Below are 15,073 nucleotides of genomic sequence, written 5' to 3' on the forward strand. Positions count from 1 at the left end.
AACAACTGAGGGCAGAACCACAATACAAAATGGGGGAGCAACTAGACAAACTAACATAACACAGCACAACAGCTCACAGCAGTAAGGAGAGAAGAGAGGGGCAGAGAGGATGAGAGGGTAAAAGGGTGAGAGAGCAAGGTTCCCATTCCAATACCATAAATCTTCTTCTGTGTTGAATATTCTGATTCTCACTGACCAATCTAGTCCAAGATACAAATCCTACAGCATTTCCATACAGCCTGTAAGAATCATTACATTACCATCCTGTGTTACATGTTAAACCCTACAAACTCCTCTTTGGGCCCTTCTGCCAAGCTGCAGGGTCTGCTCTGACCCTTGGGCCTGTCTGCAGGCAGAGGGTGTTGTTCCATCAAAGGGGATCACCTTCAGCCAGCCACATCATTGTTTTCCACTTGTTCAGTAACTGAGGGATCTCAAAGCTTGCTTTCATTTCCATCTCGCCTATAGTTTCCATATTCCCAAAATCTTTTGCCAGGCAATCATATTTGTAAGGCTTTCCTGTCTCATCTTCCCCAGCAGGAAACAAGGGATGGTTTTCCAGATCCAGGGTGACCCTGAGAGGGGGTCAGCACCACGACCTCCCCTCAACAGGGACCGGGGAGGGCTGGGGGCCTCCACACATGGTAAAGGAGACCATTTACAGGTGCTTATAATAGATAAAAAACAGATTGTGGCCAGAACTGTGCACTGTGTTGTGTAAATGCACCCTCTCCGGGGGTCTCTGTCTCTCACCCAGGGCAGTGTTATCTTTTTATACTGAAAACTACCTGTACAATATTTACAGTTACTTCCCAATACCCATCACCTGTGTCAGACAGTGAGCTTCTACTCTAAACCAATCCAAAAGTGCCACCATCACCCAGAAGATGGAGGCCAAGAAGAAGAAGGAGAAAGGCTGGACATGCCCAGATCCCTCCATCTTGCCCCTGAACCCCCATTCTAAAAGCCACAAAATCTATTTTTCACCCTGTGATAAATTCACTGTCATTCTACTTAATTTGTCGTGGCTTGCAGATCTTCATCTGGGGTTGGTAACTTGCTCCATGGGTCATAATCAAACCCACACAGGGGCATTTTGGGCTCTGAGCCAGGGTCTGTGAGCCCCCTGGCAGGGTCTGGGCTGCTCGGGACAGACAGAGGGATGTCCTGGCTCCTGACACCTGGGCTCCTGTGGCCACATCTCTCCTCACAGAGAAAGGCAAGGCACAATCCTTCCCAAGAATATTGCTGGGTTTCACATTGTCTGAACCTCAGAGAAAGGAAAAACAAATCTTGTCTCATTTGCTGTGCCTGTGCTTGTGCTACAGCAGAATGCAATGTGGAGACTGTTTACCCAGAGTGATGGTGTTTTGTTCTTTGGCCTGTTGTGCCCAGGTGGTGTGTGTGTGTGTGTGTGTGTGTGTGTGTGTGTTGGGATTGTCACTGACAGTCACAAGTGGAGTGCAGTGTGTACAGGGTTGAGTGCTTGGTAGATTCAGTTTGGATGCAGTGTAATATAGTGTAAAATAATATAGAATAATATAGTATAACAAAGTAATTAGTTAATGTCAATGGAGTCAAGTGCATCATTCTCTCCCCTCCTCGGGGGTGACAATATCCACTGTAGGCTCCCCTGCCTCACACCTGCACTCACACAAGGTGCTGCAATCAGCTCTCCAGGCAATTTAATCTGGGTTAATTAATGAGCAGAGCGTCACAGCCAGGTGAGAGGAGGCAGGTGAGCCCTGTGGGACACTCCAGAGCTGCCACCAGAGCCAAAGGAGCCCCCGATGCTGTGTGTGTGTGACAATGCCCACCCCTGTACGTGTGCACACACACACACCTGTCTGTGTGAGAGAGCGTGGGCACAGGTGTGTGCATGCACGCGGGGGTCACAGCACCATGGATCCATCAGCTGCACAGAACTCTGACATCCCATCCTGTCACAACTCTGACATCCCCACCTTGTCCCCAGCCCAGAGCTCCGAGTGCCACCTCCAGGTGCCACCTGCAGAGCTGGGCACTCCAAGCCCCCCTGGGCAGTGCCAGGGCAGCTCCTGAGCCCCCTTTCCATGGGGAAATTCCTGCTGTGCCCACCCTGAGCTGCCCTGGCCCAGCCTGAGCCCGTTCCCTCTACTCCTGTCCCTGTTCCCCCCGGCTGTGCCCTCCTGGCAGGAGCTGTGCAGAGCCACAAGGGCCCCCTGAGCCTCCTTTTCCTGTGCAGGGATGTCCCCATGTCCCCTCCAGGGATGTCCCATGTCTGCCCATGGTGACACCTGCCCATGCACGGACACACCTGCCCATGCACGGACACACCTGTCCATGGTCACACCTGCCCATGCACGGACACACCTGTCCATGGTCACACCTGCCCATGGACACACCTGTCCATGGTCACACCTGCCATTCACGGTCACACCTGCCATTGACGGTCACACCTGCCCACGCATGGACACACCTGTCCATGGTCACACCTGTCCACGGTCACACCTGTCCATGGTCACACCTACCCATGCACAGACACACCTACCCATGCACGGACACACCTGCCATTCACGGACACACCTGTCCATGGTCACACCTGCCCATGGTCACACCTGCCCATGCACGGACACACCTGTCCATGGTCACACCTGCCCATGGTCACACCTGTCCACGGTCACACCTGCCATTCACGGTCACACCTGCCCATGCACGGACACACCTGCCCACGCACGGTCACACCTGTCCATGGTCACACCTGCCATTCACGGACACACCTGCCCATGCACGGACACACCTGCCCATGGTCACACCTGCCCATGGTCACACCTGTCCATGGTCACACCTGCCATTCACGGACACACCTGCCCATGGTCACACCTGTCCATGGTCACACCTGCCATTCACGGTCACACCTGCCCACGCACAGACACACATGGTCACACCTGTCCATGGTCACACCTGCCCATGGTCACACCTGTCCATGGTCACACCTGCCCATGCACGGACACACCTGTCCATGGTCACACCTGTCCATGGTCACACCTGCCCATGGTCACACCTGCCCATGGACACACCTGCCATTCACGGACACACCTGCCCATGGACACACCTGCCCATGGTCACACCTGCCCAGGCACACCTGCCATGCAGGCACACCTGCATGGTCACACTGCCCATGGTCACACCTGTCCATGGTCACACTGCCATCACGGACACACCTGCCCATGGTACACTGCATGCATGGCACACCTGTCCATGGTCACACCTGCCCATGCACGGACACACTGCCCTTCACACCTGCCCATGGACACACCTGCCCATGGCACACCTGCACGACAACCACCTGCCCATGGTCACACCTGCCCATGCATACCTGTCCATGTCACACCTGCCACATGGTCACACCTGCCATTCATGGACACACCTGCCCATTGCACGGACACACCTGCCCAGCACAGACACACCTGCCCATGGTCACACCTGTCCATGGTCAACCTGTCCATGGTCACACCTGCCATCATGGCACACCTGCCACGCACTGGACACACCTGCCCGCACTGGACACACCTGTCCATGGTCACACTGCCAAGCACGCACCACCTGCCCACTGTCCACGGCACACCTGCCCATGGTCACACCTGTCCATGGTCACACCTGCCCAAGCACGGACACACCTGCCCACGCACGGACACACCTGCCCATGGTCACACCTGCCCAACGGACACACCTGCCACGCAGACCACCGCCATGGTCACTGCAGTCACACCTGCCCACCAATGCAGCACGGACACACCTGCCCATGGTCACACCTGCCCATGGAACACACCTGTCCATGGTCATCACCTGTCCATGGTCACACCTGTCCACGGACACACCTGTCCATGGTCACACCTGTCCATGGTCACACCTGCCACGCACGGACACAGCTGCCATGGTCACACACTGTCCATGGACACACCTGCACGCCACGGGACACACCTGTCCATGGTCACACCTGCCCACGCACGGACACAACCTGCCCATGTCACACCTGCCCATGGTCACACCTGCCATGCACGGACACACCTGCCCACGCACGGACACACCTGCCCATGGTCACACCTGTCCATGGTCACACCTGTCCATGGTCACACCTGTCCATGGTCACACCTGCCCATGCACGGACACACCTGCCCATGGTCACACCTGTCCATGGACACACCTGCCCACGCACGGACACACCTGTCCATGGTCACACCTGCCCATGCACGGACACACCTGCCCATGGTCACACCTGCCCATGGACACACCTGCCATTCACGGACACACCTGCCCACGCACGGACACACCTGTCCATGGTCACACCTGTCCATGGTCACACCTGTCCATGGTCACACCTGTCCATGGTCACACCTGCCCATGGTCACACCTGTCCACGGTCACACCTGCCATTCACGGTCACACCTGCCCATGCACGGACACACCTGCCCATGGTCACACCTGTCCATGGTCACACCTGCCCATGGACACACCTGCCATTCACGGACACACCTGCCATTCACGGACACACCTGCCCATGGTCACTCCTGTCCGTGGTCACACCTGTCCGTGGTCACACCTGCCATTCACGGTCACACCTGCCCACGCACGGACACACCTGTCCATGGTCACACCTGCCCACGGTCACACCTGCCATTCACGGTCACACCGGCCCATGCACGGACACACCTGTCCATGGTCACACCTGCCCACGGTCACACCTGCCATTCACGGTCACACCTGCCATTCACGGTCACACCGGCCCGCCCAGGCGCGGGCGGCCGCGCGCACGGAGCGGCCCCGCAGGGGGCGGGCCCGGGGCGGGGCGGTCCCGGAGGAGCGGCGGGCGGGCGGGCGGTTCCGGCGGGAGCAGCCGGGGCTGTTCCGCTGTTCCCGAGCAGTTCCCGCGTGCTCGGCGCCGTTCCCGCGTGCCCGGGCTGTTCGCGCCGTTCCGGTGTCCCGGGGCTGTCCGCGCCGTTCCCGTGTCCCGGCTGTCCCGCTGTTCTCGTTGCTGTCCCGGCGGCTCGGTGACCCTGGCGGGGCGGGCGGCGGCGGCCATGGCCATGTCGGTGTTCGTGACGCGGCGGATCCCGGCCGAGGGGCTGCGGGTGCTGTCCCAGGCCAGCGGGTGAGCGCGGGGCGCGGCGGGGCCCGGTGCCGGTGTGTCCCGGTGCCGGTCCCGGTCCCGATGCGGGTGGGTACCGGTGCCGGTGTGTGCCGGTGCCGCTGGTGCCGCGTGCAGCAGTGGGACTCGGAGGACCCGGTTCCCGGTGCCGGTACCGGTATGTCCCGGTGCCGGTGCCGGTGTGTCCCGGTGCCGGTGCCGGTGCGTGACGGTTGTCCCGCAGGTGCCGCGTGCAGCAGTGGGACTCGGAGGAGCCGGTGCCGGTGTGTCCCTGTCCCGGTGCCGGTGTGTGCCGGTGCCGGTGCCGGTGTGTCCCGGTACCGGTGCTGGTGTGTCCCGGTGCCGGTGTGTGCCGGTGCCGGTGTGTCCCGGTGCCGGTGTGTGCCGGTGCCGGTGTGTCCCGGTGCCGGTGTATCCCGGTGCCGGTGTATCCCGGTGCCGGTGTGTCCCGGCGCCGGTGTATCCCGGTGCCGGTGTGTCCCGGCGCCGGTGTATCCCGGTGCCGGTGTGTCCCGGTGCCGGTGTGTCCCGGTGCCGGTGTGTCCCGGTACCGGTGCCGGTGTGTGCCGGTGCCGGTGTGTCCCGGTACCGGTGCCGGTGTGTGCCGGTGTGTGCCGGTGCCGGTGTGTGCCGGTGCCGGTGTGTCCCGGTGCCGGTGTGTGCCGGTCCCGGTGCCGGTGCCGGTGTGTCCCGGTGCCGGTGTATCCCGGTGCCGGTGTGTCCCGGCGCCGGTGTATCCCGGTGCCGGTGTGTCCCGGTGCCGGTGTGTGCCGGTGCCGGTGTGTGCCGGTGCCGGTGCCGGTGTATGCCGGTGTGTGCCGGTGCCGGTGTGTGCCGGTGCCGGTGTGTCCCGGTGCCGGTGCCGGTGCCGGTGTGTGACGGTTGTCCCGCAGGTGCCGCGTGCAGCAGTGGGACTCGGACGAGCCGGTGCCGCGGGCCGAGCTGCTGGCGGGCGTGGCGGGCGCGCACGGGCTGCTGTGCCTGCTCTCGGACCGCATCGACCGCGAGGTGCTGGACGCGGCCGGTGCGTGCTGACCCCGCTCCCCGGCCCGCCCCGCCCCGGCCCGGCCCGGACAGCCGCGGCAGCGCCCTCGTGTCTTGCAGGGCCCGGCCTGAAGGTCATCAGCACCCTGTCCGTGGGCTTCGACCACCTGGCCCTGGACGAGATCAAGAAACGGTAACGCTGCCCCGCTCCTGCCCTGCTCCGACCCCGATCCTGCCCTCCCTGGCTCTGCTGCGCCCCCTGCCCCGGTTCGGGACCCCCTCCCTGGCACACCCACAGCCCGCTGGTCCCTCTTGGTGGGTGGGCTGCGCCTCTCTGCTGCTGGGGTCACCCACCTGCACGCCTGGGGTCACCCCCTGCACCCCCGTCCTGCTGGGGTCACCCCCTGCACCCCTGTCCTGCTGGGGTCACCCCCTGCACCCCTGTCCTGCTGGGGTCACCCTGCTGGGGTCACCCAGGGCTGCGGGAGCCTTTGGGTGGGGGGTTCAGGGTGGCTGAGAGCTGCAGGGCTGTCCCTGGCACTGGGATGGGCACAGGGCTGTCCCTGGGCACTGGGATGGGTACAGGGCTGTCCCTGGGCACTGGGATGGGCACAGGGCTGTCCCTGGGCACTGGGATGGGTACAGGGCTGTCCCTGGCACTGGGATGGGCACAGGGCTGTCCCTGGCACTGGGATGGGTACAGGGTTGTCGCTGGGCACTGGGATGGGTACGGGGCTGTCCCTGGCACTGGGATGGGTACGGGGCTGTCCCTGGCACTGGCACAGGCACAGGGCTGTCCCTGGGCACTTGGATGGGTACAGGGCTGTCCCTGGGCACTGGGATGGGCACAGGGCTGTCCCTGGCACTGGGATGGGTACGGGGCTGTCCCTGGGCACTTGGATGGGCACAGGGCTGTCCCTGGCACTGGGATGGGCACAGGGCTGTCCCTGGCCACTGGGATGGGTACAGGGCTGTCGCTGGGCACTGGGATGGGTACGGGGCTGTCCCTGGCACTGGGATGGGTACAGGGTTGTCCCTGGGCACTGGGATGGGCACAGGGCTGTCCCTGGCACTGGGATGGGTACGGGGCTGTCCCTGGGCACTGGCACAGGCACAGGGCTGTCCCTGGCACTGGGATGGGTACGGGGCTGTCCCTGGCACTGGGATGGGCACAGGGCTGTCCCTGGGCACTGGGATGGGTACAGGGTTGTCCCTGGCACTGGGATGGGTACAGGGCTGTCCCTGGCACTGGGATGGGCACAGGGCTGTCCCTGGGCACTGGGATGGGCACAGGGCTGTCCCTGGCACTGGGATGGGTACGGGGCTGTCCCTGGGCACTTGGATGGGTACAGGGCTGTCCCTGGCACTGGGATGGGTACGGGGCTGTCCCTGGCACTTGGATGGGTACGGGGCTGTCCCCGGCACTTGGATGGGTACAGGGGTGTCCCTGGCACTGGCACAGACACAGGGCTGTCCCTGGCACTGGCACAGACACGGTGCTGGCTCCCTGGGCACTGGCACAGGCACAGGGCTGTCCCTGGCACTGGGATGGGTACGGGGCTGTCCCTGGGCACTTGGATGGGCACAGGGCTGTCCCTGGCACTAGGATGGGTACGGAGCTGTCCCTGGGCACTTGGATGGGTACGGGGCTGTCCCTGGCACTGGCATAGACACGGTGCTGTCCCTGGCACTGGCACAGACGCGGTGCTGGCTCCCTGGGCACTGGCACAGGCACAGGGCTCCCTGGGCTGGCAGGCAGCCCCCAGAGCTGGCTGCAGCTGCGCTGGCAGCCCCCAGAGCCCGCTCTGCTGCAGGGGCATCCGCGTGGGATACACCCCGGACGTGCTGACCGACGCCACGGCCGAGCTGTCGGTGGCGCTGCTGCTGTCGGCCTGCCGCCGCCTGCCCGAGGCTGCCCAGCAGGTCCGCAGGTGAGCCAGGAGCGAGAGCCCCGCGGCTGAGACCGGGCTGGGACATGGGGCTGTGACAGCGCTGTGACATGGCGCTGGGACATGGGGCTGTGACATGGGGCTGGGACATGGGGCTGGGACATGGGGCTGTGACATGGGGCTGGGACATGGGGCTGTGACAGCGCTGTGACATGGGGCTGGGACATGGGGCTGGGACATGGGGCTGTGACCAGGGGCTGTGACATGGGGCTGGGACATGGGGCTGTGACATGGGGCTGAGACATGGGGCTGGGACATAGGGCTGTGACATAGGGCTGGGACATGGGGCTGGGACAGGGCTGTGACATGGGGCTGTGACATGGGGCTGGGTCATGGGGCTGGGACAGGGCTGTGACATGGCGCTGGGACAGCGCTGGGACATGGGGCTGGGACATGGGGCTGGGACATGGGGCTGTGACATGGGGCTGGGACAGCACTGTGACATGGGGCTGGGACATGGGGCTGGGACATGGGGCTGGGACAGCGCTGTGACATGGCGCTGGGACATGGGGCTGGGACATGGGCTGGGACATGGCGCTGGGACATGGGGCTGGGACATGGGGCTGGGACCAGGGGCTGTGACAGCGCTGTGACATGGGGCTGGGACATGGGGCTGTGACATGGGGCTGAGACATGGGGCTGGGACATGGGGCTGTGACATGGGGCTGGGACATGGGGCTGGGACATGGGGCTGGGACAGCGCTGTGACATGGGGCTGGGACATGGGGCTGGGACATGGGGCTGTGACATGGGGCTGGGACATGGGGCTGGGACATGGGGCTGAGACATGGGGCTGTGACAGGGCTGTGACATGGCGCTGGGACATGGGGCTGTGACATGGGGCTGTGACAGGGCTGTGACATGGGGCTGGGACAGCGCTGGGACATGGGGCTGCAGGGCTTGGTGCAGCTCACCCCGAGCACCTGAGCTGGGTGGGCTCTGACCATCCTTGTCCCTGTCCCTGTCCCTGCCAGCGGCGGCTGGACCACCTGGAAGCCCCTGTGGATGTGTGGGCACGGCCTGTCCGACAGCACCGTGGGCATCATCGGGCTGGGCAGAATAGGTAAGGCCAACCCCTGTGTGGCAGGGTGGGCCTGGGGCCTCACCCTCAGCCTGGGCTGCTGGAAGTGCCCCTGCTGGAGCTGGGAGGGCTGCAATGAGATGGCATTGCAGGCTTTTCCAGCCCACGCTGTTCTGGGTGTCTGTGGCCTGCTGCTCAGCTGTTTAAACCCCGTGAGCACAGCGAGGGGAGCCTGCAGGGCCTCCCCAGCAGCTCTGCTGCCTCACCAGCCCCAGCCCTAAAGCCTCAGCTGCTCCTGTGCTCCCGCAGCAGCCTCTGCCCCTCCTGCCCTCTCTTGCACAAACGCTGTGGCAAAGTCCACGGGACGCTTGGCACCGTGCAGCTGTGGACTTTGCCACAGGCAGCCCCTCCTGTCCCTGCTGCCAGGGCAGCCACGGGCTGGGTGTCCCCTGTGCAGAGCAGGACATCTCCATGCCCAGCCCGCAGCCAGGCAGGGTGAGCCCACTGCTACAGCCCTGCAGGGGCTCTGGCTGCAGGCCCCGAGGGGCTGTGGGGCCTCAGCAGCCCAGCCCTTCCTCCCTCACTCAGTGTTTTGTGGAGGTAATCAAAACTCCACAAGTTTGTGAAAGTTGTAAAGCCGGTATGTTTATTACAGCGCTGGACGCATGTGGAGATTGCTCTCCTTAAAAGACATGCGTACCTCTGAGAACTTCAGGTCCCTTTTTATCCTCCTCTCAAATACATCTGCATACAATTTCACAATAAGTTCATACATACTCATGTTACAAATTTCAGTGACATTTGCTGCTGGTTCTTCTATATCAGAAAGAGTTCCTAGGTCAGGCTGGCCTGCTCTCACAGCAGTGTCTGTCTCTCTCTATCACCCTCTGTCTCCCCCCTTCTCTCTGTCCTTCACTGAAGCAGTTTCCCTGAGCCCAGGCTTTTGCAGCCAGGCTACATAGCTGTGTTTTCCAGCCACAAAGATGTCCATTTCCCCTCAGTCAGAATGGATTTCTCCTCTGGAGAGTTGTGCTCTGTCTCGCTGCAGGACAGGCGGTTGCGCGGCGCCTGAAGCCCTTTGGGGTCCGCAGGTTCCTGTACACCGGCAGCGGCCCCAAGCCCGAGAGCGCCGCCGAGTTTGGGGCTGAGTTTGGTAAGGACAGCCCCAGGGCAGGGCCAGGGGGCTCCGGGGGGCACTCGGGGTCTGTCACCTGCAGGGCGGCAGCTGGGGGGTCTGGGGGCACCCAGGGTGCGGGGCTGCCCCGTGCCAGCTGTGCCCATGGTGGGGGTGACAGGGGGGCCTGGCTGCTCTGAGCCAGGGCACAGTGGGCTCACAGGGCTGCATCAGGGCTCTGTGGGAGCTGAGCTGCTCCTGCTGCTGTGCCCCTGGGCGTTGCTGTCAGCTCCATGGGGCACCGAGAGCGCGAGCAGGATGCGACAGCTGCTGCTGGCAGGAGGGGGCTCTGCTGGGCTGGTTCCCGGGGTGCTGCCGGGGCTGCAGCCGGCCTGCAGCTCTGCCAGGGCAGGGCAGGGCTGGCTGCAGTGGGCTGTGTCCCTGCTCCTGCCCAGTCCCGCTCGCCACGCTGGCCGAGGAGTCCGACTTCGTGGTGGTCACCTGTGCGCTGACCCCGGCCACCCAGGGCATGTGCAACAAGGACTTCTTCGGCAGGATGAAGAAGACTTCTGTGTTTGTCAACACCAGCAGGTACTGGCAAGTGCTGAGCCGTGCCTGGAGAAGGCAGACCTGGCCCTTGCAGGGTCTGAGAGCGTGGGGGGATCTGCTGAGCTCTGAGTCCAGGCAGCAACGCAGCCTTCATGGCTGCAGCTGCGGGGAGCCTCTGCCAAGGCCCCTTGGGAGTGAGCCGAATACAAGATGAATAATCCAGGAGCACCCGGCTCTCCCGCCGGTGTGGGCAGCTGGGGCAGTGCTGGGACACTGAGGCACACCAGAGATGGTCCAGGCTCTGCTCAGGCACTCCTGGCACCCCTGTGCCCCGAGCAGTGACCAGGCTGTCGCTGGGGCAGGGCGTGTGGCACGTGGGTGAGCCAGGAGGATCTGTACGAGGCGCTGCCGGGACACTGAGGCACAGCACAGAGGGTCAGAGCTCCGTGCCCCCGTGCCCCGAGCAGTGACCAGGCTGTCCCTGCCCGCGCAGGGGGGCTGTGGTCAACCAGGAGGATCTGTACGAGGCGCTGACCCAGGGGCAGATTGCGGCCGCCGGGCTGGACGTGACCACGCCGGAGCCGCTGCCCACTGACCACCCGCTGCTGTCCCTGCAGAACTGCGGTGAGTGTGCCAGGGCTGGCAGCCCCTCCTCAGGACACGCGTGGCAGGGACCCCTGGGCACCAGCAGTGCTGGCACAGGGTGCCGGGGCACAGCACGGGCACAGGGTGTGTTCAGGGGGGTTACAGTGCAACGCAAGGGGGCTGCTGTGGGGTGCAACCCATCAACGCAGTGCCAAACAAGGGTGGGAGCTGCTTTAATTTTCCAGAAAGGCATTGAGATAACCCTTGTGGTGGCCCTTCATTCGGTGTGTGAAACTCGTGCGGGATCTGGCATCAGCAGGGCATGAAAGAGAAGCCAGCTCCCAGCTCAGGCACTGCCCAGCTTGGGTGTTCTGTGGGCTCCTGGGCACAAACTGGGGTGGAAAATTCCCCTCTGGCAGAAAGTGGGTTTGCCTGGGGGAGTCCTGGTGCTGGGAGTGCTGCTGGGCTGCGTGGGCAGCCTGGTACCTGGGTGCTTGAGGCACTGGGAGGGTGGGACAGGGGCCATGGGACATGGGGCGTGGGATGTGGGACATGGGACGTGGGACATGGATGTAGGACGTGGGGCGTGGGGCAGGTGCAGGCAAGGAGTGAGACCTGTCTTCTCTGGAGGATGATGATGCAGCTGAGGAAGGTTGGTAGGAAGGAGCTTGCTTGGCCACTGTGTCACAGGCTGTCCTCCCTCTGTGGGGAGAGGGTTTCTGGGGTAGGAAAAGTACGTTCCAAAAAAAAACCCATAGGGACATCCATGAAAATTGGGAGCGGCTCATGACTGTCTCTTTCTGAAGTACAACCCTATAGCTGCTGTTTTATTTTGTGCTAAAACTCATTTTTTATTAGTTTGCCTTATTTCTCAAAGTAAACAGTGTGAGGAGTGGTAAGAGCTGAGACTTTCTGGGAATATTTGCAGGACTTGGAGGCTCGAGAGCTCTGAAACAAGAGCAGGCAGGGCACAATTCCTACACGTGTGTTTATTGAGTACATTATTTTAGCAGTGATATGACACGTTTATTGATACACAGATAACGCCCGCGGGGATGCTGTGCCTGTGGGAGCCCTGGCAGGGCTGCTGGGGTCGGGGTGAGTGAGGGGTGAGCAGTGAGGGGTCAGTGCTGTGTGAGCCGTGTCCATGCCGTGTGTCCCGCAGTGATCCTGCCGCACATCGGCAGTGCCACCTACGCCACGCGTGGCACCATGGCCGTGCTGGCAGCCAGGAACCTGCTGGCCGGGCTGCGGGGCGAGCCCATGCCCAGCGAGCTGACCTTCTGATGGACGGAGCCTGATGGACGGAGCCCATGGCCAGAGCCTGCTCCCGCCGCTGCCCCTGCCCGCGGTGCCAGCAGCCCTTCAAGAGCCATTAAAGAGCCTTTAAAGAGCAGCAGCCAAGGCAGTGTGGTGGTGGTGTTATTTGAGAGCAGGGCACGCTGTGGGTGCCAGCGGGCCGTGGGGAGGGCTGGCCCTGCATGGGGAACACGTGCCATGCTGGGACATGGGGCGTGGGGAACGCTTGCCATGCAGCGCTTGCCATGCTGGCGGTGCCACATGGAACACTTACCATGCTGGCGGTGCCATATGGAATGCTTGCCATGCTGGCAGTGCCACATGGAACGCTTGCCATGCTGTTTGCCATGCTGGCAGTGCCACATGGAACGCTTGCCATGCTGGCAGTGCCACATGGAACGCTTGCCATGCTGGCAGTGCCACATGGAACGCTTGCCATGCAGCGCTTGCCGTGCTGGCGGTGCCACATGGAACGCTTGCCATGCTGCTTGCCATGCTGGAGGTGCCACATGGAACGCTTGCCATGCTGGCAGTGCCACATGGAACGCTTGCCATGCTGGCGGTGCCACATGGAACGCTTGCCATGCAGCGCTTGCCGTGCTGGAGGTGCCACATGGAACGCTTGCCATGCAGCGCTTGCCATGCTGGCAGTGCCACATGGAACGCTTGCCATGCTGGCAGTGCCACATGGAATGCTTGCCATGCTGGCAGTGCCACATGGAACGCTTGCCATGCAGCGCTTGCCATGCTAAAGGTGCCACATGGAACGCTTGCCATGCTGGCGGTGCCACATGGAACGCTTGCCATGCTGCTTGCCATGCTGGAGGTGCCACATGGAATGCTTGCCATGCTGGCAGTGCCACATGGAACGTTTGCCATGCTGGCAGTGCCACATGGAATGCTTGCCATGCTGGCAGTGCCACATGGAACGCTTGCCATGCTAAAGGTGCCACATGGAACGCTTGCCATGCTGGCAGTGCCACATGGAACGCTTGCTGTGCTGGCAGTGCCACATGGAACGCTTGCCATGCTGGCAGTGCCACATGGAACGCTTGCCATGCTGGCAGTGCCACATGGAACGCTTGCCATGCTGGCAGTGCCACATGGAACGCTTGCCATGCAGCGCTTGCCGTGCTGGAGGTGCCAGCTCAGAGCCCGGCTCTGGGCACGGTGAGAGGCCAGGAGTGCCTGCCCTGGGCTCGTGGCCAGCAGGGGAGGACAGGGAACGGCTTGGTCTGTGCATCTGCTTGGTCTGTGCACCTGCTGCTGCCAGCCCATGCATCCAGTGGTCCTGTGGAATTGGTGGCACTGCATAATCCTCTGCTTGAGGGTTTCCTTTTTCTAAAGAACAGCACAGCCCGGGCTCGTGTAGCTCCCCAGGAACCTCCAGCTCTGTCTTGGTGTCCATAACCAGTGCCAGGCACGGCTCCAGAGTGGGTGGCAGGCTGGGATTCACTGGCACCCATTGTGGGCTCCCTGGTGGTTCCCAGATGTGCAGTGACGTTTTTTGGAGCAGAGGAGATCCCGAGGCTCCATCTGCCAGGAGAGCCTGATGGGCACCTCTCAAGGGCTGTGGGGATCCCTGTGCCCTGCAGCCACTGCCCCACTCCCATAACTGGGGCTGGAGCCTGAGCCCACCTCTCTGTGCCACTGCTCGCAGAATCGGGGAATGGCTTGGGCTGCCTTGGCTTGGCTTGGCTTGGCTTGGCTTGGCTTGGCTTGGCTTGGCTTGGGTTGGGTTGGGTTGGGTTGGAAGGTCTCAGCTTTTGGTTGGTAATTGCTGCCCCGAGATGTGCAGGGTGTCTCTGCTTCAGCCCACGCAGCTGAAGAACGAGTCTGGACTCTTCGCTTTTCAGTCTTGAGGTTGTTTATTAATTCTTATCTGTAAAATTTTCTCTCTGCCCAGCCAAGATCTGCTCAGCAGGGCAGCCACAGGCACTCTGTGTTGTCTTTTTATACCACAAACTGCATATAACATATTTACACTTAATTCCCAATACCCATCACCTGTGTCAGACAGTGCACTGCTACTCTAAACCAACCACAAAGTGCAAAAACATCCCTGCAGAAAATGGAGAACAACAAGAAGAAGGAGAAAGGATAGACACGCCCAAGTTCCTCCATCTTGTCCCCATAACCCTGTCACAGCCCTGTCACAGCTGTGTCACAGCTGTGTCACAGCCCTGTCACAGCCCTGTCACAGCCCTGTCACAGCCCGGTCACAGCCCTGTCACAGCCCTGTCACAGCCCTGTCACAGCTGTGTCACAGCTGTGTCACAGCCCTGTCACAGCCCTGTCACAGCCCTGTCACAGCCCGGTCACAGCCCTGTCACAGCCCTGTCACAGCCCTGTCACAGCTGTGTCACAGCTCTGTCACAGCCCAGTCACAGCTGTGTCACAGCCCAGTCACAGCCCTGTCACAGCCCTGTCACAGCCCTGTCACA

At 62.2% G+C, this 15,073-nt stretch overlaps 1 protein-coding gene across 1 annotated transcript; it reads left to right on the forward strand.

Moving 5' to 3' along the window:
- Positions 1-4,860: 4,860 nt before the first annotated feature.
- Positions 4,861-12,726, forward strand: GRHPR (glyoxylate and hydroxypyruvate reductase). The gene is made up of 9 exons (XM_064735622.1): positions 4,861-5,131; positions 6,022-6,152; positions 6,233-6,305; positions 7,927-8,043; positions 9,036-9,124; positions 10,131-10,235; positions 10,652-10,787; positions 11,239-11,369; positions 12,496-12,726. The coding sequence occupies exons 1-9, from the start codon at positions 5,061-5,063 to the stop codon at positions 12,615-12,617; spliced, it is 975 nt and encodes a 324-aa protein (XP_064591692.1). The 5' UTR covers positions 4,861-5,060; the 3' UTR covers positions 12,618-12,726.
- The last annotated feature ends 2,347 nt before the right edge of the window (positions 12,727-15,073 follow it).

This window comes from Zonotrichia leucophrys, chromosome Z (assembly GCF_028769735.1).
Source record: "Zonotrichia leucophrys gambelii isolate GWCS_2022_RI chromosome Z, RI_Zleu_2.0, whole genome shotgun sequence".
NCBI classification, from domain to species: domain Eukaryota; kingdom Metazoa; phylum Chordata; class Aves; order Passeriformes; family Passerellidae; genus Zonotrichia; species Zonotrichia leucophrys.